Source organism: Vanessa atalanta, chromosome Z (genome assembly GCF_905147765.1).
Source record: "Vanessa atalanta chromosome Z, ilVanAtal1.2, whole genome shotgun sequence".
NCBI lineage: Eukaryota > Metazoa > Arthropoda > Insecta > Lepidoptera > Nymphalidae > Vanessa > Vanessa atalanta.
In genome coordinates this window covers 15824144-15846678 of record NC_061902.1, presented here as the reverse complement: position 1 = coordinate 15846678, position 22535 = coordinate 15824144, and the positions used below count along the sequence as shown (strand labels likewise).

Sequence of the window (22535 nt, the reverse complement as noted above, 5' to 3'; positions counted from 1 at the left end):
TCCTAAATGTTGCTAGTCCACGTGGTCACGATGTATACAGTAATATTCGTTTCTTATGTTTAATTCTTATTTATATCTAGTTAAGGACATAATGTTAATAATATTTTATTTTTACTCACATCTTCACATATGTGCTTCAGCCTGTTCAGATATGAGTACGCAGTACGCAGGCGTTCTTTTAAGGAATTTTTCGTTATTAGCGCCTTTAGACTTCTCGTCGAAACGCCAATTTGATCCTGCAATATAATGCTCTGTTAGTACACTTATATCAATACATCTGACTGTGGTTAGCTTATAAAAACTCAGATCGCGAGGTTCATAATATATTTTATACTTCATACAGTCATGTCGAGGTATTGGTACTTACAATTTCTGATATGCATAATTTATGTCTTTCACGGTCAAGCTTAGTGTTGCCAATCGGTGGTGAGTTATTCATATGTTTTACGTAGTTGGCACAAGCCACGCTCACAGCCTCTAAGGCTGACTTCAGACCGGCCAAGCAAGTATTGTCGGGACCTTCATCGCTATGCAATGCTGTACTAGCGTCCGCGAGCCCCTCATCCTGTACAATTTCATTAAAAAACGGAAATATCATCTAGTAAGTTATCTTTATTTACTATTAAAAATTTATGTTGGTATAATTATTGCTAAACTAATACTTACAAAGAGGTCAATGATGTTCGCAATTAGGTTAGAGTTGTACATGCGCCGGCGATGATCCGGCCAAATACTGCGGACTTGCATGCACTGTTTGGTGTCCCAATATGGCAGATAATAGTAGTGCTTGTCACCACAAGCAACAGCTTTGACGGGTACTGTTGTACTCTGCCAGTAACCCGTGTCTGAACTTAGTTCATCTGGAAGTTTTCCGATGCTGTACTAGTACATACTGTACTAATCGCATACATTTGGCTATCCGAGTATGTGTAATTCAATTTGAAGTTTATTTAAATTGCTTAAAAAACGCGACCAAGACGTGTAGGTGTGAGCTACGTTTTCCAGAAGGAAAGTGTTTATTTTTTTAATACTTTGTGTCTATTAAGACCTTAGTAGTAGTAGTCTACTTAGTGGTCCTTTGTGCTAGCTAGCTACTCATCAGATATTCTACCACCAATCAGCAGTACCCAGAGCCGTTGTATTCCGGATTGAAGGGCGAGTGAGTCAGTGTAACAACAGCTACAATGGATATAACATCTTAGTTCTCAGGGCTTATGACGCATTGGCGATGTAAGGAATGGTTAATCATTATTACAGTGGCATTGTCTATGGACCGTGGTGACCAATAACAATCAGGTACCCCATTCGCTCGTCCGCCTACATATATCATAAAAAAGTAGTAGAGTTAGGGCTTGATCCTATGGTGTATGTACTTTAATGTTAGACTTGTGTCTAAAATGTTAACATTATGGTAAAATAATTAAAATATCATAGTCATACCGAGATCGACGTTATCTAAATCTTGAGGTCTTCTTAAGGATTGATTACGGCCATCAATAGTGTTTCCAGCGTTACCGATGCTCAGCTCAAAATGAATCGGCTTGTCAACAAGACTTTTGTCGATCATGTGAACATCGTATATACATCCAAATAAGAAAAATTGCTCGTTTTTTTCGTACGAAGCTTCATGTATAGGTATAATCGGTTCAATCACGACATTCGACGATGGAAATTCGAAACTGTCGATGATCTCAGTACGAATTGAGACGAGAACTCTGTAAAATGTAAATTTGTAACGATTGACTATCACATTCACATTTCATTCTGGTTTGATTCATATAATATTATATTGGAATAATCCGAAATATGTGCCGATGCTTACCGAGCTCGATATGCAACGCCTTCTCCCATTCCCAAATTTAGACCGGAATGCTGATCTAATAGGGTGTAATCACGAGTGGATCCGTACATATATATGTAAGATGGTCCGAATGTTGGTAAAAAACCTAGCAAGAACAATGTATTATAAAATAAATATAACAATGTCATTGATAATATGTCGTATTATCCAAGATGGGATTCGCCTTTCTTAGATATTACTACAATTAAGTGTCTCCTGACTATATGAGTAAACTCAACTCAAAAAAACAGTACCTATTGATGTGTAGTAAGGAAGAAAAGGACACACATGACATAACAATTTACATAATAAACTTTTGGAAGAAACTGATCATTATCATCCGAGGCGTTACCTTGATAGCGTTAATATAAAAAAAAAACAGCGAGTTGTGTTATAAATCGTAATTAGTTTAACAATTTGTTAAGCAAATTTTTGGGTACGATTATAGTAACTATACTTTTCAAGAGACGTAACTTTCTTTCTCCTTTAAGAAATAATAGTAAAATAATTGGGCATTTATTGATGATCACCTAAAAATATATTAACTATATACTTACCTCCATCTCCATCGTAGGAAATAGTTCTTAGGTCGATGAAATGGGTGCCGATGACACTCGGATGTACTGGGTGGTTATCTCTGAGTTGTATCCTGATGCGCTGGCACAGCGGCGGGAACATCTCCGTAAATACTATTTGCTCATTCCATAGTGGGTTGTATGAATTTTTCTTCACCGATGTGTAACCCTAATTCGAGTTCCAAATTTAAAAATCGAATAATCGAAAAATATTGCAGTTGTAATTTTGTTATCTTCAAAAATACGATTACGAAATATATACGATAATACGTCATACGAAAACGAAAAGAAATAATTTAATGTATAATCTATACATCATACTTACAATCATACCGGCGAAGGAGACGTGTACATAAGGATCTACCAGATCTTGCCTCTCTCCAGTAAATGCTTTTTTAACATTTGCCATGATGGAATAGTTCATCTCTGGAAGGCCATCGGCCTTGTAAACCTTTATTATGAAGCGAGCACGTTGACGCTCGAGGGGCACACCATCCGGTAGCAACAGGTTCCTAGAATAATTTCATTATATATTTAATAAATAATGAAATTCGTCTAAAATCACTATATCTCTAATTAGAATATACAAAGAATATTTTATTAAAATCCATTCGCTTTCACAATTAATTCAAGCATAATTTTGAAATAATATTTGTATCTAATTTTAGTGCAGCCCGTGAGAAAACGGACCATCGCACGGGTGGAGTCGTGGACGCGTTATGATAATACTATCCGCGCAGAAGACAGCCATTCAAAAACTCCACATAGCCCGAATTTCCACCAAAGCCTTTGTTACCCTTTGAATGTTGAACGATGGCACCGTTCTAGTCCGTTTGAACCTCACGGTTGAAATCATTAAGATAATCAACAGCAGCGTTTTAACAAATTTGTCTTTAAACAAATGTACAATACATAAATAGATAAATACGTAGCACAATTTATACTTGAGTTGAATTTGTATAGCAATATTATTTCTACAGAGTAAATAAAACATCAAAGAGTACATACGATTCGTGCTTAAAATAAAATAAATTGTTTTCAACCGGACCCCCAAGGTTTCTGAGCCCCGGAGCGAGCAACTGTTCTGTGTTCGAGAATGAAAATATACCAAGTGAACTTTATTTATGACAATTGTGAGAGCTTTCTTATTATTTTGTTTTATAATTCGCAAAGAGAATATTCCAAAATGAACTCTCTCCACGGTACATTTGTAATAAAACGTAAAATGATTATTTACATTTATTAGTGTCATTCAAATAAGTAACTCGTTAGTGATTCGGTCCATCGAGACCTGCGTTTCAGAAACCCAATTCGTTATTCCATTGAGCGTCGCTATATATTATTTCAAGATTAAAAACCGTCTGACTTTAATTATTTAAAGTCACTTTCAATTTGAACACGGTTGTAATTAAAGGTTAATCTATCGTTCGTGTAGTAGGTATTACGAGATCCAGGGGGTCATAAACAAGAAATAAAATATGCATGGGTGTCGTGACATTTAAGATGTAAGCCCCGTCTCGATATAAGCTAAGGATATTGAAACTTTTTATTACCTTACCTTATTTACAAATAAATATTTTAAATAATCCACGACTATCTATATTTTAAATTAGTCGTGGATTAAAATTATGAAAATGTTTATGCATTTTTGAAAATTCATCAATTTTGTGAATAAAGGGCGAAAGTGTACGGTAGCTCGTCAGTTGACGTTAGAAGTATGGAGAACGTTAATTTTTTATAATATATATAAATAATAGTTAGTATTGAAATGAAATTAAAAACGTGGAATTAGTCATTTAAGCGTCTGAACTGAAGAGCCATAACAACAAACCCATATTAAAGTAATTTTACTACCCATATCTCTAAATACGTGTACAACCGAAGTATGACCGGAAGATTTTAAATGAATATATTGTTTAATTTATAGTCGTTGTTGAGGAACTATGCTCTTTCTTCCCGAGACAGAGAATGATGACCGAAAAACTGTTACTGTGTACTATTTAAAAAATGGTTTGGTTTTTGAGACGTTTTCGATCGGGAATTTCTTTAGTATTTCTGTTCCGCTGCTGATCAACGGTCTATTCGAATATTAGGCAGAAAGTTTATCTATTTTAAATATTTATATCAACGTCATAAAAAAAGAGTAAATACTTGAATAAAGTATATTTCGATTTGATTTGATAAACTCAACTAGAAAATTAGGAGCCACTCGAAACCGTTATAATAACTTAAAAATAGGCTAAAAATATTTCTATTACGTGAGATAGGCCCTAATCTTGTTCAATTAAGTTTTCGATAGTAAAGATTCCAAAAGTGATAAAGCGGGAACCCTCAACAAAGCCGCGTCACGTCGAAAGCGTTAGCAGAAGATAATAGCGTGACATAAAAACTAATCGAAAAGAGACTGATGCTTATAAATCGTGGTTTTATATAAAAAATATTTTCGCAGCGGTTGTATTCCAATGTCAAATATTAAAAATTATTTATTCAATACAGAAACACTTTATTATATATACCTGGCCAAAAATTCTACCAACTACCAAATCTATCATGAGAAAAAACCGGAAAGTCAGATGATCCGGATGATCAGCGGGATTTTAATTTATATATAGGTACATTTTTTAGCAATTATATTTAGAATACAACAACTCATTTTTTTGGAACACGGAATGAACTCTCGAGGACCACATAGCACCACCCCTTCATATGGGGGAGCTATTCCAGTGAGATAAAATACAAACGCTTCAAACAATAATATATTTGGTGTAAAAAATATTTCAAATATCAATTCAATAAAAAAAAAAAACTGCTAGTATAACGTAGAAGCAGTTAGCAGTTTACGTTTGTAAATAACGACAGTAAAAATTTCGAATACAAATTGAACGTTTTCATCGCGGGTATTTTACTATTATTTCTAAAGACTAAAAGTTACCAAAGCTAATATTAAACTGAAAAAAAAAACAACACACAAATTGGAAACTGTTGATTCGTATAAAAAATTCTAACTCTCCAAAGCTGGAATAAACCGAAAAAATAAAAAAACAAAATATTCACTCTATAGCAAAGCTTGTTGAAACTGAGCTTTAATCATGAACTACAAGCTAAAATATAAACTTATTTCATAAATAAATATGGAATGTTATTCTTTAAACATACGAGGTTTCTATGAGACCCTTGACATTCGTTGTGGAATATATAAGTAGGTACAGTTGCGCTCTGAAACTCAACGTTTAATTTAATGATGTTTACATTTTTTTTAAGACGAAGCCCAGAACACTGTCTTTCCAGTAAATTTAGATTAAGTGAGAAGAAAAATAACACAGACACAAATGACATGACAGAAGTGAAACCTGAGGCACAGTTTCAGTGTTAAACGTTTCATTTTTAAATGTTACAAAACTCAACACAACCAGATCTCCCTTCATAAACGGCACATTGCCATAATATATTCCAAGATTGATAACAGTAAACGTCTGTAAATTTCCCACTGCTGGGCTAAGACCTTCTCTCCCTTCGAGGTTTGGAGCATATTTCACCACACCGCTCCAATGCGGGTTGGTGGATACAAATGTGGCAGAATTTCGCCGCCACCGACCCTGAGATGAAATAATTATAAGCACAAATTAAGCACATGAAAATTCAGTGGTGCATGCCTGGGCTTGAACCCGTAATCCTCGGTGAAGATGCACGTGTTCACGGGCCATCTCGGCTCTTAAATGTTGCTTACATGTGTGATTATTTAATGAAATTTGCTAATAGATCTGCGATATTACTATGCGCTACAAAGACTATTCAACTTCAACTCTTGCGTCCACTTTGATTTTACTTCAATAGTTCTGACAACAACCTCGCTGAACTTCATATAACTATTTTATCATGGATCCATAATTATTCTAGACCACAGATTTATTTTTCTTTTCTTCTCCTGTGATTTGAATAGGCTATACAGTAATTTAAATTAAGTTAACCCTTGATGTCTAGCTTTGATGGCATTTGGAGTAATTTAAATAGTCATAAAATCCTATATCTGTCATGCTAGTAAATCGATTTCAGTTTGGTCAGAGTTGTATAGTTTTTAGCCTTCCATTTCATAATAAAGTTATACATAAAAAACTAACAATTAATTATTGAATATTTCATTTCTTGTTCGTTTTTAAGTCTAGTTCTAATTAGTGGATTGTCATCGAATTTTTTTTTGTCATCGATTGTCTGAACCTGATTATGACTTTTATCAAATACCTACTTAAATAATTTCTGGGTCCATAAACCAAATCTGTCAGGGTTGAAATTAGCGTTGAAATTCGATTTTCTAAAATATTTTCATGTAAGAAAAGAAATACTTACGCTTCTATATCGTCATCGTCTTTGTCACTCTTGGGAGGTATCTTGATAGGATCTCCTTTTCCGATAACGGTGATGTCACACTTGAGATAGCCCTTCGCACCGGCAGCCATGTCATCGGGGTCAGTAAGCAATGCCCACTTATGGTAGAATTGACGGTCTGCGGACAAATTCCGATATCAATTATAAAGATAAACTTCACGCTCTAAACTTAGACTAAAGCGTTACAATTTGCAATTTTCCCTTTCTTTTTTGCAGGTTAGAAGTACTACCAGAATTTATGAGATAGTAGGATATTTTTTTAAAATTTGTAAAAGAAACGTGACTAAGTACGTATTGATTTATTTATTTATTAACTGTCGATGATTTTTTTGTTAATTATTGGTATCCATATTTAATATTGCATAGATAAGATAATATACTATACTCGTAAGTATTCTGAAATATTCATACTTTCATTTCCCGACGTGTTTACATGGATTACGATACAATTTACGTTGTTCATAACGTTTTATATTGTTTTGATTTTCGTGGATGATGAATAATCCTTTAGTGTTAAATCCCTGAACATCCGAGTGATGAAACGTATTCCATTTTACTAGTACTTCGCTCAGTTCATGTATTCAAATCCTCATGCAGTACATGGGGTCAAAGGCTTTCGTAATGTCATTTGCAAACGAGTTTCAAACGCTACCACATATGTCAAATTTGGAAGGAATTACGTTCGATATGGAAAATGTACAGTGCAACAAAGCGATGTTATGTACCTACTGCAGTTACAGCTACCGTTTGAATAAGAGGAATGAATGCATTTATATATTTTGTTATTTCTTTCCCTGTTTATATATTTCAAGGGAAAAACTGTCGAAAGAGTTTTTGTAACTGAAATTATAAAATCAAAACCTAATATTAAATTTACGATGATATATATTTATATATCTTTGAGCAAAATGATTTAGTAAAATGTTTATTGTGTGTTTAAGTAAGAGCGGGTTAAATTACATAAGCCAGGAGTAGTAAACGCTAAAAAGGTCTAATGTTTGATTTATAATGTATTTTTATAAATAATTAATACAAAGAGTTACTGCTACAAGAGTTTCATTAAATTATTCCTAGAATAAGCATTTCACTAATAAGTATTAAATGCTTTAATGAACATGACGTCTCAGAGAAATAATTAAATTATTCATTATCTAATGTCATACAAACGCGAAAATTATGATATAAATAATGAAAAAGTTTAATTAAAAACATCGAAACTTATAATGATTTTTTGAAACACAGATGTTTTACTGTTTCTTTTACTCAAAGACTTTAGATCTTTCCATCTCTTCTCTCGTATTCTCATATTCACGTATGCGCCATCAAAAGTAAAAATCAAATTAATCGTTAAAATATAGCGATAGATTAGTTATACTTAGCATTGATAGCCATTACAAGACTTAGATACAAAACATAGTATTGCGTAGAAGGAAACCCGAAACTCTCCGCATAAAGCGAGTGTGAAATGTCAGAATATAATGGAATACTGCTGACTTAACTATAATAATATATTTATAGGATACACGTATCAAAGTCGTGTATCGTTGATTGTCAACATTTCACGAGTGAAATACGAAATCAATTCTTACAGAACCGCACTGCTGAAACTTATCTATACCTAGCGGAGCGCCTTAAGTAAATGTCTCTGAGTGTGACTCTTAAAGCTTGTAAATGTTATATACTCGAACACATACACACCAAAATCAACTCAATCCGTTTACATTTTGAAGAAACATTCGCATTGCAAAAACATGGCTACAATATTCGCTTATTTACAAAACGAAATAGCAGAATGTTCAACAAGTTCGCTGAGCGTTATATTGACAGCAATGCAATTGCAAAGATTAAATACACACGATCCAGTTGATTACATAAATTAGCATGAGAACTTTACTTAGCTACCTGTACTAGACAATATTTGAATTTAGTTCAGCATATAAAGTCGATTATGTTGTGTTTTCACTCGCAAAGAATAAAAATAAATGAAGAAGTAATGTTTTCCATAAACTGATACTGAACTGATGATAATATTCTGAGTAGTAGGCCTTGGAAATAAATTATAGTGATCCTTTTAGGATTCTATCAATTTGCTAACTAGATTAATATATTTATGTCAAATTTATATTGATGTTCACACAGAGTGTATAGATATTTGAACGGGTCTTGTTACTGTTGCAGAGTTTCTGACTTGTTCTTTCACGATAGAATTGACATTCTTTATCAGTGGTAGCTTAACATTTAATCTTGTAACATGACCTTTTAAAAGTGATCATAAGAAATAATTCATTCATACTTTCCCCAAAAGTGAAGCTTAGAATTTGATATGGTAGACGGGATTTTTATACGGACATGGAATTTTAATTGTGATTCATTGGTATTCAAGAAACGGGTTTTTATATATCAATGTTGTGATGGTTTTAATATAACAGGTGAACATCTGCGAAGGATATAATAATAAAAAAAAGTTTGTGTATAGGAAAAAAATTACATTTGATATTGATAAAATAATAATACTAAGAAACTTGATTAATAGTTATATCTGTTACTAACATAATTTAATGAATATCAATGCGAATGCTGGTCACTTGTCATGAAGGCATCATTTTACTTTACCTATACACAAAATAAAATATAATACATAAATGAATATATATAAATTACTAATAATATTATTTTAATGAAAAAATGAAATAACGATATGGATGGGCAAATGAACCCCCTCATGGTAAGTGGTCATCACTACCCATATATATTGGCGCTATAAGAAATATTTAGCATTCTTTACGTCGCAAATGCGTCACCAACCTGGGCAGCTAAGATGTTATGTCTTTTGTGCTTCTTACACTGGCTCACTCAACCTTCAAACCGAAATATATTATATACAAATTAAAAAAAAAAGCAGAGTTATATCATCTTATAACAAAGCAGTGAATAAGTAAACTGTGACATTAATACTAGCTCCGTAAGCTTCTACCGACCGGTGAGCCCTTTGTGGCAACACTGGGTCAGAAAATAAACACTAGCGTCCCAGCCGTAACAAACACCGAAATGTCCTGTAATATTTGTCGGCTTATTTGTCTGCGTAGAAATACCCAGTTTTTTGTAATAAGTTTAAAAATAGCTTAATATCACTTTTTATAATGTTTATATTTAAACGGTGAACTCAAAAAACACGCTTGGTTACCTGTCAAAAAAATGTATCCTGATTTGCCACTCCATTTGATTATTTGTTTTTTTTTGTTCTCAGCCTGATACCTTATAAGATAAGTGGTCATCAACCCCCGACATTACATTGGCATTATGTTATTAACCATCCGTTACATCCTTACGAACTAAGATGTTACGCCCCTTGAGCCTGCAGTTACTTATTGACTCTTCAAACCAGAACTTTGATGGTGCCCAACGCACATATGTTAGCCACTAGATTTGTGCATCAGTTTACTAGTCTCAAATGAGACAAACAAGAACCTGCATTGGCCAGGAGGACATTATGATCAACTAAACAAAGAATAAAACTGACGCCGTTAACGTGCAAGCCTCTTTAAATATTCAAATAGCCTTCAGGCGTCGCCATATTTGTGAAAAATTACATTTATTCTTAAGCGAGCTGCGTCCATAACTTCGTTAGTTATGTGTAGCGTATTAAACTAATTTTTTTCCCTGTAGTTCTATATTTTATTATTTTATAATATCAAATAATGTGCCCACTATAAGAGGTCACTCTCACCTGTAGACAATGGGATTGTGAGATGAACGACTTTTCTACTGGCTCACTAAGCAGTCAAACAAGGTCACTGTAATACAGATTACTGCTGGATGTTATTCATGAAACTCATTAATAACAAACCAAATGATTCCAACATCGTGGCATCGGCGACTTTGAACATAAGTTTTGTATATGACTTCAGATAAAGCTTTTTATAACAACGTAACTTTGTGACTACTCCGGAACCTTTTCTGCCGAAATCTCTCAAAACTTTAACATGAGTACCAAAACTACGAACAAATGGTAGCTTCAGATCGATAAAGTGATGCTTATCATTATATCATGTCATTATTAAATTATTATTTTATGTAGTTATAAGCAGTTTCATCAGGAACAGAGTTACAGAAATATCATAACATTTTAAGTATTGGGTCAAACGAGTTGTGTGACGTCGGCAATTTACGATGTTTATATGCGCATAATATTCCTCGACAATTGTTTTATTTAAATGGCTTATAATTACAGCGCTGTAAAAGTAATATAATAAATCGGTGTAACATTTTTTCTTTACTTTATTTTCAAAATGCGAGTTTTTGTGGTTGTGGTTCAAGCCCTTTTCTTGTTCTTTGTGCTTTAAGATCGAGTCTCTGAAGTCTACAAAGGTAAGTTATGTTCAAGAGCAAAGTTTGCATCAGCAGTGGCACAGTGGGTTGGGCGTATAACAAAGACTTTTACGGACGAATGTGTTCAGAAATGTAGTAACAAATAAATATATCAAATCAAATCAATGTTTGTTTGTATTGTTTGGTTACAGAAAATTTCTCAAAATAATAAATGATTATGATATTGCACTGTGTTTTTACTTATAAAAAGGCAAATATGTAAATAGACAGATTGGTAATAACTGATCAAAACCGGGATTAACAAGCTAGCAAGAAATCAAAGTAACGATTAGTCAGAAATGGTTCTGTACTGGCAAAGACTCCTATCCCTTTGAGGAGAAGGCCTAAACCACCACGCAATTCCTATGCGTCTAGACACTTGCGAACTTTCTCACGACATATTTCTCGACCGCCGAGTACGAGATCAATCCTTAACACATATTATATAGTTCATGTCTGGGCTTGGAGATGCAATCTTTTCTCAAGTAGTATTTTGGCTGTGTGACTTTTGACTCGACTAACTGATATATGAGTAATACTAGTAAAAATTACTTAATCTGAAATTAAAGAGAATTTGGCCCCGTTACCGAAGATTGCACGGATTTAAAGTAATCGAGTTTAATTTAATGTAGTAGTTTATCTATGAACTTGAAAACAACAAGTTTGTTTTCAATTTCTTGTGTTTTTATTATATAATATTTTATTGGTTCATTCATAATTTCATTTGTATTCAATGTCCGGTCGAAATAACTCGCGTGCTCAGCTCATATTTGCATATTCTAGTTCCATTTCGAATGCAAAACTAATTCCCTATGGCTTTTAACCGATTGTATGAATATGTATGCAAGGGATTACAATGCACTCGAAACGTTTAAATTGATTCAGAAAGTATAAATCTAAGCGTCCGTCTGAAGGTGGAGGTCTGAATTTCATTTAATCAGCAACGTTAGCCACAACGTTTTTGTATTCATTGAAATATAGTTGTAAATATAATAGCAAAAAAATGTAACGAATCTAATATATCGGAAAGAAAGCTTGTTTGTTAATCATGGTTTACATCGGAACTTTATAATGTTAAGTAAAATTTTAAACCGTCAAAACAGTTTGATTCTATCAGTGAGCGCAGCGGAGTGAATAAATAAATATAACAGATTCAAATTGTATTAAAATATGGTAGTCATAAGAAATGGTGATGGCGCAGAAACATGCAGTATCGTTTTCATTTTAAGGATGGAAATATTATAAAATTATAACATGATAATTTATAAAAAAAGTATTGTTATATTTTATAATTGAACGCGTATCTTCCAAATTATTTTAAATACCGCCGCATACTTTAATATATCAAACTTCGAATTTAGAATATCGACAATTAATAAACTAAGTTGTTAGATTGTTTAAAGAATAATGTTTAAAAAAAATACCCAGAGAAAATAACAAAGCGTTTTGCCTCAGGATACCTTTCCGCTTTTCCTTTACCGCCGAGGACGAAACTAGTTATACACAAATTAGGCACGTGACAACACAATCTAAACTCTGTGCCGCGCGTTTGAACCCGTAATCAGCGGTAGTTTTAAACTTCCACTTGTCATCTCTGCCATGAGAGAATAGAGATGCGAAATAAACTTGACAACTTGACATTGAATCGAATCGATATCATTGGACGATATCTGGAATAATATGTTATGAGACCGAAATTCGCGTTTTGAATATCAGCGGAGTTGTCATTAGACTTTGGAAGTAAAATTAAAGTGAATATTAGTAGTGAAGTGCAATACTCGTGTATTATTTCTAAAGGTATACTAATATAACAGAGAGCATAATATGATATAAGAAAATCGAGTGGAAAAGGGAATATTTAAGTCCAGGGTTTGTTTAATTTAACTCCTTTTTGGATTGGAGTGATGTAAACATTTTGTTTCGTCATCTCCTATTGTGTGCTAGTATCCAAACATGGCATGAATTAACTTTTATATTGCACTAGTTAAGCCATGCAAACGTTGCCTGTCCATGTACCTATACATAGCGAATGTTACAACGATCGGAACTATATGAAGTTTAAAGCGTTGGATAAATCCTTTTCCATGAAAAATCACACGAGTCAACGTTCATGGTAACGAAGTTCATTATTGTCACACAGGGATGCCATCGTTAATTTTTATTATTGTGAAATTAAGGTAATACAAGGTAATAATGATAATATTATTTGGTTTAAAATGTTTGCAACACGAGTGAATGTAATACGTGATCTTGTAACCAACTTCAGCGGGTAATTGTCTGCCAACTAAGCATAAACAAGGCGGGAAATGAAATTATAGGAGGGAGAAATATACAAAGAAACAGCGATTTTCTATGAGTTTTTTGGCGTAGAATATTCTAGGTGTAATGTATAAAAGTTTACGATACCACTTATTTTTAAAAAAATATATATTAATAATAGCAATAATTTTGTAGAGGTCGGCAGATAGGTAAATATGTCACATGATGATAAGTGGTCAACACCGCCCATAGACATTAACGCCATAACAAATATTAACCATTCCTTACATCGCCAATGCACCGTCAACCTTGGGAACTATGAGTTGTGACCATAGTGCCTTTTGTTACAATGACTAATTCACCATTCAAACGAAAATCAATAAAACTAAAGATTGTTATTTGGCGATAGGACAGAGGATGAATTAGTGGTACTTACACAGATGGTGTACGGCGGTGACGGTACGGCACAAAACCTTATCACCAAGTTCATGTCATCATCTTGATTCATGTCAAGCTTAATATTTTTTTATCCTAAATGAAAAGCGATCAGATGACTATGTGCTTAGTGTCGACGACTACACATAGACTATAAAATAAACGACTTGTTTAAAGGGGTTTACAATTTGCTCATTATTTATACCATACTTTACAATGCCGTTTGACGACAGCGACGGTGAGCGAGACAGCGTAATTACAAAACATACGAGCAACATCAATCTTAAATTAGAATAATCAGGTCATCATATCATGCCAGTATCTAAAATCCAGTAGAAAAAATAAATCCACGTCAAGTTGGAACTTTGCAAAAAAAACTTTGTGAAGTCTGATTTAGTTGAAGCAAACTTGTTACAAATTAAACAGTTCTTCTAAGAGCTCTACTTTAACGTTTTCAATTATCAATAGTTTTAATTATTTGTAAGAATAAACTACGGACTTGGCTAATTAAAAAGTGTGACCGGTAAAAAGAGAAGCGAGTCCTTTTGATAAATTAATTCAGTACCACTACGGACTTTTCGGGCAATTTTTACATTGCTCTATAAAAAATATTTTACAAAGGACTATGTCGGATTCTTTTTTTAATTTCAAATATCATGAGCGTAGAGAATATGACTCAATTAGTTATAAATAAATGAAAACTGAAGATTTTTTTTGATAAAAGCCCTCTTAAACATTCGAACTCTCCAGTTTTTAAATCTTCGCACTTATAAGATTGCGATCCTAAGCTTCAACTAATGGAATCGTTGGTAGTTTAAGTATCAAACGCTTGTAGCTTATCTTCCAGTAGCAATGAAGACTGTTGATCCAGCTAAATGCGATTGCTCGACAAACGTTCCAACTAAAGTGTGTGTGATCAAGTGAGAACTAGCTTACTTTGCACGTAAGAGGATATTACCAGTATCACCGACACCGACTGCAGGATGTAGCATTAATTTCCGATGGTCTATTTCTAGCTCGAAAAGTTTATTAAGTATTCAGGTGATTTTACATTTGTAAAGCTTTAATTCAACGGTTTAGTTACTTTGTGTGGATTTAATCTTGCGACTTAATCTAAACCACTTTTATCCAATCGATTGAGCGCAACATTTGCGAACACTTTCGTTTTTTGTTACATTATATTCTGATATACTAAGTTGTGATTTTGTTACGAATTATAAAGCAATTCGCCAACGGGGCCTGCCGCTGGGTGGTGGCTGGTTACACGGTAATTGGTCTTGAGGGGCTCCAAATATTCGTAGCAATAGTACAATGTTCAACGGAAATAATCTCTACATTATGGGGAGAAAAATAAAGTGAATTTTGTATATTAAGCGGGAAATTTGAAACGGCATTCGTTCCGCCAAAATATGAGAGAATGTTGCAAGAAATAAGATAATATAATAATTCGTATATTATCTTCAATTGTTGTTGTCAATGTTTTTATTTTTTATTTATTTACGACAGCTTTTATTAAAAGTCGTATTTGAATTTTTGAGTCTCCGTTAGATTTGAGATGCCTATGTTGATTTTGAGATCCACAACTTTCCAACTTTTTCTAGCCCCGCACTTGGAGTTGATAAAGCCTATTCCTGTTCTATGCATACGTTCCTAATTGAAAGATAGCTCTGTCTCATAACATCAGTTACTGCGTTCTTGTACATAACAACCCTCACACAATTTTTTCTCGTAACCTACTCCTGCCTTATAAAATTAACTCTTTATGAGAAGATTAACCAGCTCAGTAGTAAGATATTCCCCATGATACTTTCGTTTTTTTTTTTCTTTCAAGCACTACGAACCGATGGTGTAAATTTAGGATCGGTTCGGAGTTTTTGGAAAGAAGTTTTGATGAAAAATTATAACCTTCTTAATGAAACAGAATCTGTAAATTTTGACTTTCATAGGCTACTTTTTGCTACTATTGTGATTTATTATAAAACGATTTTTTAAAAGAGTGCCTTTCTTATCGTTAAGTCAATAACCTGGAGATACATACTGCCCAAGACATGCGAATATAATGCTTAATGTAAAGAATTTCTTGAAAGAAAAACCCAATTACTTTTATTATTTGGACCCGAAATTGACCTCGACCTGGGGACAGTTCAATTAAGGCCAATACAAAAACGAACAAAACACTTATCTGAACTCAGTCGTGTTTTATCCGAATTCATATAAAAGACGAAACATTTTCAGCAATGTAAAGACTAATTATCGCAAAAAAATAAAATTCTTCTTTTTAAAATAAAGGATGTATGTTGAAATTAGACTCAGAAAATCAATATTTAAGATTCATAATATAAATAAATTACATACCTGGCTGATTCCATACAGTCGCAACATCCAATTTGAAAATTCCGAGCAGCTTGTCGGAACGCAGGATGCGACGTGAGTGCAGCACCTGCAACAAACACATGTGCACGTGACATGCTGCGTGTCACTATAATCCTGCCATTTTTAGATGTAAGCGTATCTTATATTAACTTTATTTATTCGTGTATTTATAGTGTTTATTTTAATTTTTTTTACCAGCAAGCTGACGTCCGAACATCCGTAGAGGACTCGTAGAGTCAGGTTTTTATGAACAATAATACGTATATATATAGATTATGTTAATGTTTTTGGTATCTCACCTATTTTCTTATATTATGTGTATTCTACAAATGTATTTAATTGAGTCTGTGTGTATATGAACCTATGAATATGAGCGTTTGTTTAAAAAGTATTTATATTTACATTTCAGTGTTTTTTTTATTTTATTTTAAACCGATTTAAGTTTTGTGCTTAAAATTTCGTATTACAGGAAAATATTATTTTGAAATTTTGTAATTGCAGTACATACATAAATTTGAGATAATTTTATAATATTCAATATAGTTATAAAGTCGCAACTTTAGCTCGTTCAATAATGTAAAAAATAGAGAGTAATTATTGATAAAACTTAGTAAATTAACTGGTGTTACCGTCACGTCTCGTCATAGCTCGTGAATATTCAGTATAAACAAGCATTGAAATTCGAATTTTACGCTGAATTAGTTGATCAGGCTGTCAATGGATATATTGACTTTGAACTTTGTGACTTTAAAACATCCCCTCGTTGTGTTAATCCCTTGTTGTTTACGTTAGCAAATTTAGTTATCAAAGATTATTTATTACAATGTTAAGACAGAGTTATTAAATTGTTTTACATTCAAATAACTTCGATTTGTGTTAGATGAATTTGCTAAACGAATTAATTCAAAGAAAACTGAAGGTTGACCGTCTATTATGTTGTATAGCCTGCATATCACAAATGGTTTATAATAAAAACGTAGCAAGCACAAAGGCTCTAGTTATTCCTTAAAAGACAATTGTCCGTATCTCTCCACGTGAAAGCGTTGTTGTACAAAGACCATGGAATTCAATATAGCTGGTAGTTTTGTCCTAACTTCCATGAAATATTACGCTCACAAACTGAAGTTGTGATAATATTACATATATCTTTGTTGTTCAAGCTTTTTAAGGTGAAGTTCGTTTCATGTTTAAATTTTTAAGAAGATACAAATAAATTAAACTACATTTTTATTTAAGACATTACAAGAATCAACCCCAGTAACCACATTATCGTATTCTATCAACACTGATACTTATATTTTAAAATAAGCTTGACTGGTGAGGTTACTAGAGGCTAAGGAATACTTTGTAAAAGTATTTGGTAAAATATACGAGCTGGGGAATTTCTTTTACACATATCCGAAATATTTCTAGACAAGAGAATGTTCTTTTGATAATTTCCGACGGCATACCAAGGGACGTATTGACGTTTTAGTCGAATAGCTCAGTTTATATTCGTCCTTCATTTCTTCCATACCATTTAGCATTAGCATTAGCAGCCCGTAAATGGTCCACTACTGGGATAAAGGCCTCCTCTCCTTTGAAGAGAAGGTTTGGAGCATATTCCACCACGCTGCTCCAATGCGGGTTGGCGGAATACACATGTGGCAGAATTTCATTGAAATTAGACACATGCAGGTTTCCTCACGATGTTTTCCTTCACCGCCGAGCACGAGATGCATTATAAACACAAATTAAGCACATGAAATTTCAGTGGTGTCTGCCTGGGCTTGAACCCGAAATCATCGGTTAAGATGCACGCGTTCTAACCACTGGGCCATCTCGACTCATACCATACTAAGATAAAATACATATTATGTCGGTTTCATTGAAATTACTTTGTACATATATATTTATGTTCAAATTGAAAATCTAAGTAGTCCTAACCATATTAACCTACAGTAACAGTAGCTAATCTTAGAAGGAAACCCGACGAGATCGGAGTGATATTAAATGCAGGATAAACTCGGGTGTATTACTTTACCAACTAACTAAATCCAGGCCAGTACTTAGACTGCTTTGATAGGAAAACTATATTAATATATTCCTTCATGCCGGTCGGCCTCGGCGTTTTCTTTTTTATAAGAAAATTACTATACATTATACCGCACTGTACCTTACTACCCTTTAAAACCATCCCATATATCCCATAATCTTTTGTACCATAATAAGTAAATGTATTTTACTGCTCCCACTTTTTATTTAATAAAACATATTCACATAAAACGTGAAATCATGAAGAGGAATTATCATAAAAATCATTATTTCTGTTCAATTGAAACTATTAATCATTTAATTATAATTAATAATAATACATAATTAAAGCATCCAACACAAGATAATACTTGTTGACTTTCATGCAGGATAATATTGATTGATTTTAAATATTGGAAAACCGTAACTACTGAGTTTCTTTCTTCTTTGTAGAATCCGCATTCAGAACCGGTGGTAGCTTCACTTAATATAGTTTTGTAGTAGCCTGTTTGAATAAAATATGTTTTAATTTATTGAACGAGCGGCGTCCGGATTTTTGTGCATTCCCTGCAATCCGGATTATGATAAGCCTAGTGGTATATGTATAGGCCGTTACTTTGATTAATTACTACGAGCAATACATCTCAAGTTCTGTGTCATATTTATTCGCTGGATCTATACGATCTAGTATGTTTACACACGGTATAATTAAATTAAAAGCGCGACGGTAGTTGGAAACGCTTCAGTAGATTGTGGAACAGCGTTGAATCGCAATAAGGCTTCGAGCTGAATGTTACGAATGTGAAATATGTAACGGAGTCAATGAGACTGACTTTTTTACATTTTAATTCTATATATCCGTTACCTTTTTCATTTAAATGGTATATTTTTTTATTGTTACTCCATGCTCTTTTTATGATATATAAAAATCCCAAGCCGAGTCCCAACTAAGCTGAACATTTTTTATTTGAATGTTGGTAAACGACCACATTCTTCGGCACATGCATGAGTTTGATGAATTCTGCTTTTTTCTAAACCTACCAAAGAGAAGAAGCTTAAGCGTAGTAGCTCCAAACCTGCTATTCAAGTGGAGATGATGCTACTAAATAGCAGTGCATACTTTTAGTCTTTATTTTTCGTCATGTGTTACTGCGATTACCCTTTTAATGTTTGTAAAATTAAAAGGATGTCTTGTCGATTCGGATGATGCGGCGAAACAGAACAGAAACGCAAAGCCATCCAAAAAATTTAATTAATTATACGCTTCTACGTTATGCCAACTATTATACGTCGAACAATGCACGAACACAATGAAGACAAACAACCATCCGATATGGTGTTTCATCTATTGATATGTCAGACGCCTATCGTTGTGCAATGTTACAACTTAATTAGACATAATATCCCCGGAAGCGTAGAATACGAACAGACACGAGAATTAATATTGATATACATGATAATATTGCCTATAGAAAATATTCTAACCAATATTATAATTAGTCAAGAATCATAACTGAGCAAAGCCATCTCAAGCTATGCTGGGGCCCTTGGACACCCATGAATTTGGGGTCCTTCTGGTAGATATTTACCATCAGACAAATAATTTGCATTTGACCAGGCCTTAAGTATAGTTTCAATTAAACGGTGCGGTAATTTTCGTATATTCGTAGGAATCTGATTGGTTGTACAATATTATAGCTATTTTGTAGCCTTTATGGATAAATATGTTAGTTATTTCTTACAAATATATCACTTTCGAAAATATACATAGCAGTCAACGTGAGAATAAAAGCGTGAAAGAAATTGTTGGTTCTTCGGGGCCCTCTCAGGGTGGGGGCCCTGGGCACGTGTCCCATGTGCCCTATGGGAAAGACGGTAATGTAACTAAGTAAATTAAATAAGGGCTCCAAAAATTATATGGAAGGTAAATTATTAAATTTTATTTTATTACATATCCTGCTTTAGCACAAAAGATGAAACTTTAATATATTGAAACTAAATTTTATCAAAAAAGAATCTTTCCGAGAATGTAACATTTCATACACAAGAAACAGTTCGCTGATTGCTTTGTCTAATTGGACGACGGCAAACACCTCACGTCTTCTGCTCGTCCACTGATTAATCTCACGCTAACGACTGCTCCACAGCCGCGTTTATTTTTATATCCTTAGTGGACTTTTAAGAAACTGGTAATATGATGCCAGAAAAATGAGAATACATTTAAATATAACGTCTGACAAAATCTTTAAGAATTCATAATGATGATTGATGCTATACTCTTTATCAGTAACCAGAGAAGAGGTAGATAGTCACTAGACTACTCATCAACTAGTTTTGATTATCTAAATAAACTTTAGGAAATAGTTATTGAGATACCACTCCACGTTTCATCGTTATAGATAATGTTCATTATAGAATATTTTCTACGAGGTTAGTTTATTTCAAAGGTTTCACGTTTTTTATTCGTTTTACGAGTTATTATCTTGATGTATGAAAACAGTAGAGAGTTAATTTCTTAATTTTATCCATAAGCGAAGAGGAGGCTTTATTATTTAGGAACTAGTTAGTCCACCCAAATATATGGGCATCAACAAACGAGGTACAATAAAATTGTATCATTAATACATTCTAAGAAAATTTTCCTGTCGTGGAATTTATTACGGAGCTGACAGACCTTGATCACGATATGATCAAGGGGTTAACAATTTAGCAACAAATTGAGAGTCTATTACACCCGGATTCCTTCCGATCGAACAAATTTACCTGAGAGGGCCCCGACTTAAACGTAGGCTCAAAACCGGGGGCAGTAATAAGCACCGGTGAATTATCATCATCTAAACTTGTTATTTAAAATGCCTTAAGTAAACCATGTATAGGATTCTACCTCACTCATCCACTTTTTGGTTTAAACACCAAAATGCCCAGACTACAGTTATTCATAATAAATACAATCATTTATTTTATATTTGATCGTATTTTGTTTTGCGTATTCATGTCGATCTAGTTAATTCGACTTATATTATATTCAATGTAAGATTATTAATAAGAATATAAGGATTAGAAACTCTGCGGGTACCTGAAATACTAAATTACAAAACCGAGGATTTATACTGAGAACGCTGAGGATCTACGACACCGCAATTTTACCCTATTCAGGTAGCGAGATAAACAACATAACCTTTACATGTAGTATGAATATTATAATGAAATACAGCCAGATCACTTAGGCTTAACCAACACAAAACAAAACTATTAAATTTATTAAACAGATATATTACAGATTTATTTCCATATAAATCTCAAGCCACATCTATAGTCTTATTTTTTTTATATTAATTTAATTGAATTACCGTCCGCCATTCCGGTGGAACGTTCATGGATATGAGTCTTAGTTTATTAAATTAAATTCGTCTTTTGTTTTTTTTTTAATGTAATGAAATTAATTGGCATAACTATCAATAAGCTAATTAATTTTTAAACGAACCCAAGTGACTTACGCAGTCTCTAGCTGGCATATTATTTTTTTCATCTAAAATACATAAATCCAACAATATTTATTATATTAGTTGGATAAATCGAGATAGCTCTTGAGGACTCTAGAACATTTTTTATTTAGTACGGGCTCGCACAATGCCCGACCTCTGGGTTGCATCACTGATCATATATTCTACCATCAAACAGCTTACTGTGTGGTAGGGCTTTGTGTAAGTCTGTCTTGTCTAGGTAGGTACCACCAACTCATCAGATATTCTGCCGCCAAGCAGCATTACTTATTATTGTTGTTTGAAGGGTGAGTGAGCCAGTGTAACTACAGCCACAAGGGTACATAACATCTTAGTTCCCAAGGTTGGTGGCGCATTGGCGAAGTAAGGGATGGTTAATATTTGTAACAACACCAATGTCTATGAGCGGTGGTGACCACTTAAAATTATCGTGGCCCAATTGCCGGTCGGCAGGTCACACATAAATAATACGTTCCAAGAGCTTTTAGCCCAGCGGTGGCATATCTAAGCTGTTACTTTTAAGAAAAAGTTATAGATTGTATTTTTATTACATAACGAATAAAGTTGTATCAAAACGTAATATGCGGAATAAAAAGCAATCTCTATAAATCAGTTCAGTGTCCGTGGGACTGCTGGATTTTGGGTAATAATTTATGCATACAACACGAGGGCAGTGAGGGCCTTGTTACGAGTTTAGATTGTTAGTTGAATAAGTCATTGTGACTCTGTCAGCCTCTGTGAAATATTCAGATTCCGCCATAATGCTTAGAATACCACAATTATGCT

At 33.5% G+C, this 22535-nt stretch overlaps 1 protein-coding gene across 1 annotated transcript in view; it reads right to left on the bottom strand.

Annotated features, from left to right (window-relative positions):
• The window catches only part of LOC125075742 (otoferlin-like), a 79704-nt gene that overhangs the window by 4900 nt on the left and 52269 nt on the right, over nt 1-22535 (bottom strand). Inside the window, exons 8-16 of the mRNA XM_047687444.1 lie at nt 16216-16300; nt 6760-6916; nt 2741-2927; nt 2398-2584; nt 1823-1946; nt 1441-1715; nt 667-860; nt 368-565; nt 120-236 (exon numbers count right to left, since the gene is read on the bottom strand). Of these exons, the coding sequence (XP_047543400.1) occupies nt 120-236; nt 368-565; nt 667-860; nt 1441-1715; nt 1823-1946; nt 2398-2584; nt 2741-2927; nt 6760-6916; nt 16216-16300 (1524 nt within the window). The remainder of the gene's footprint in view (nt 1-119; nt 237-367; nt 566-666; nt 861-1440; nt 1716-1822; nt 1947-2397; nt 2585-2740; nt 2928-6759; nt 6917-16215; nt 16301-22535) is intronic.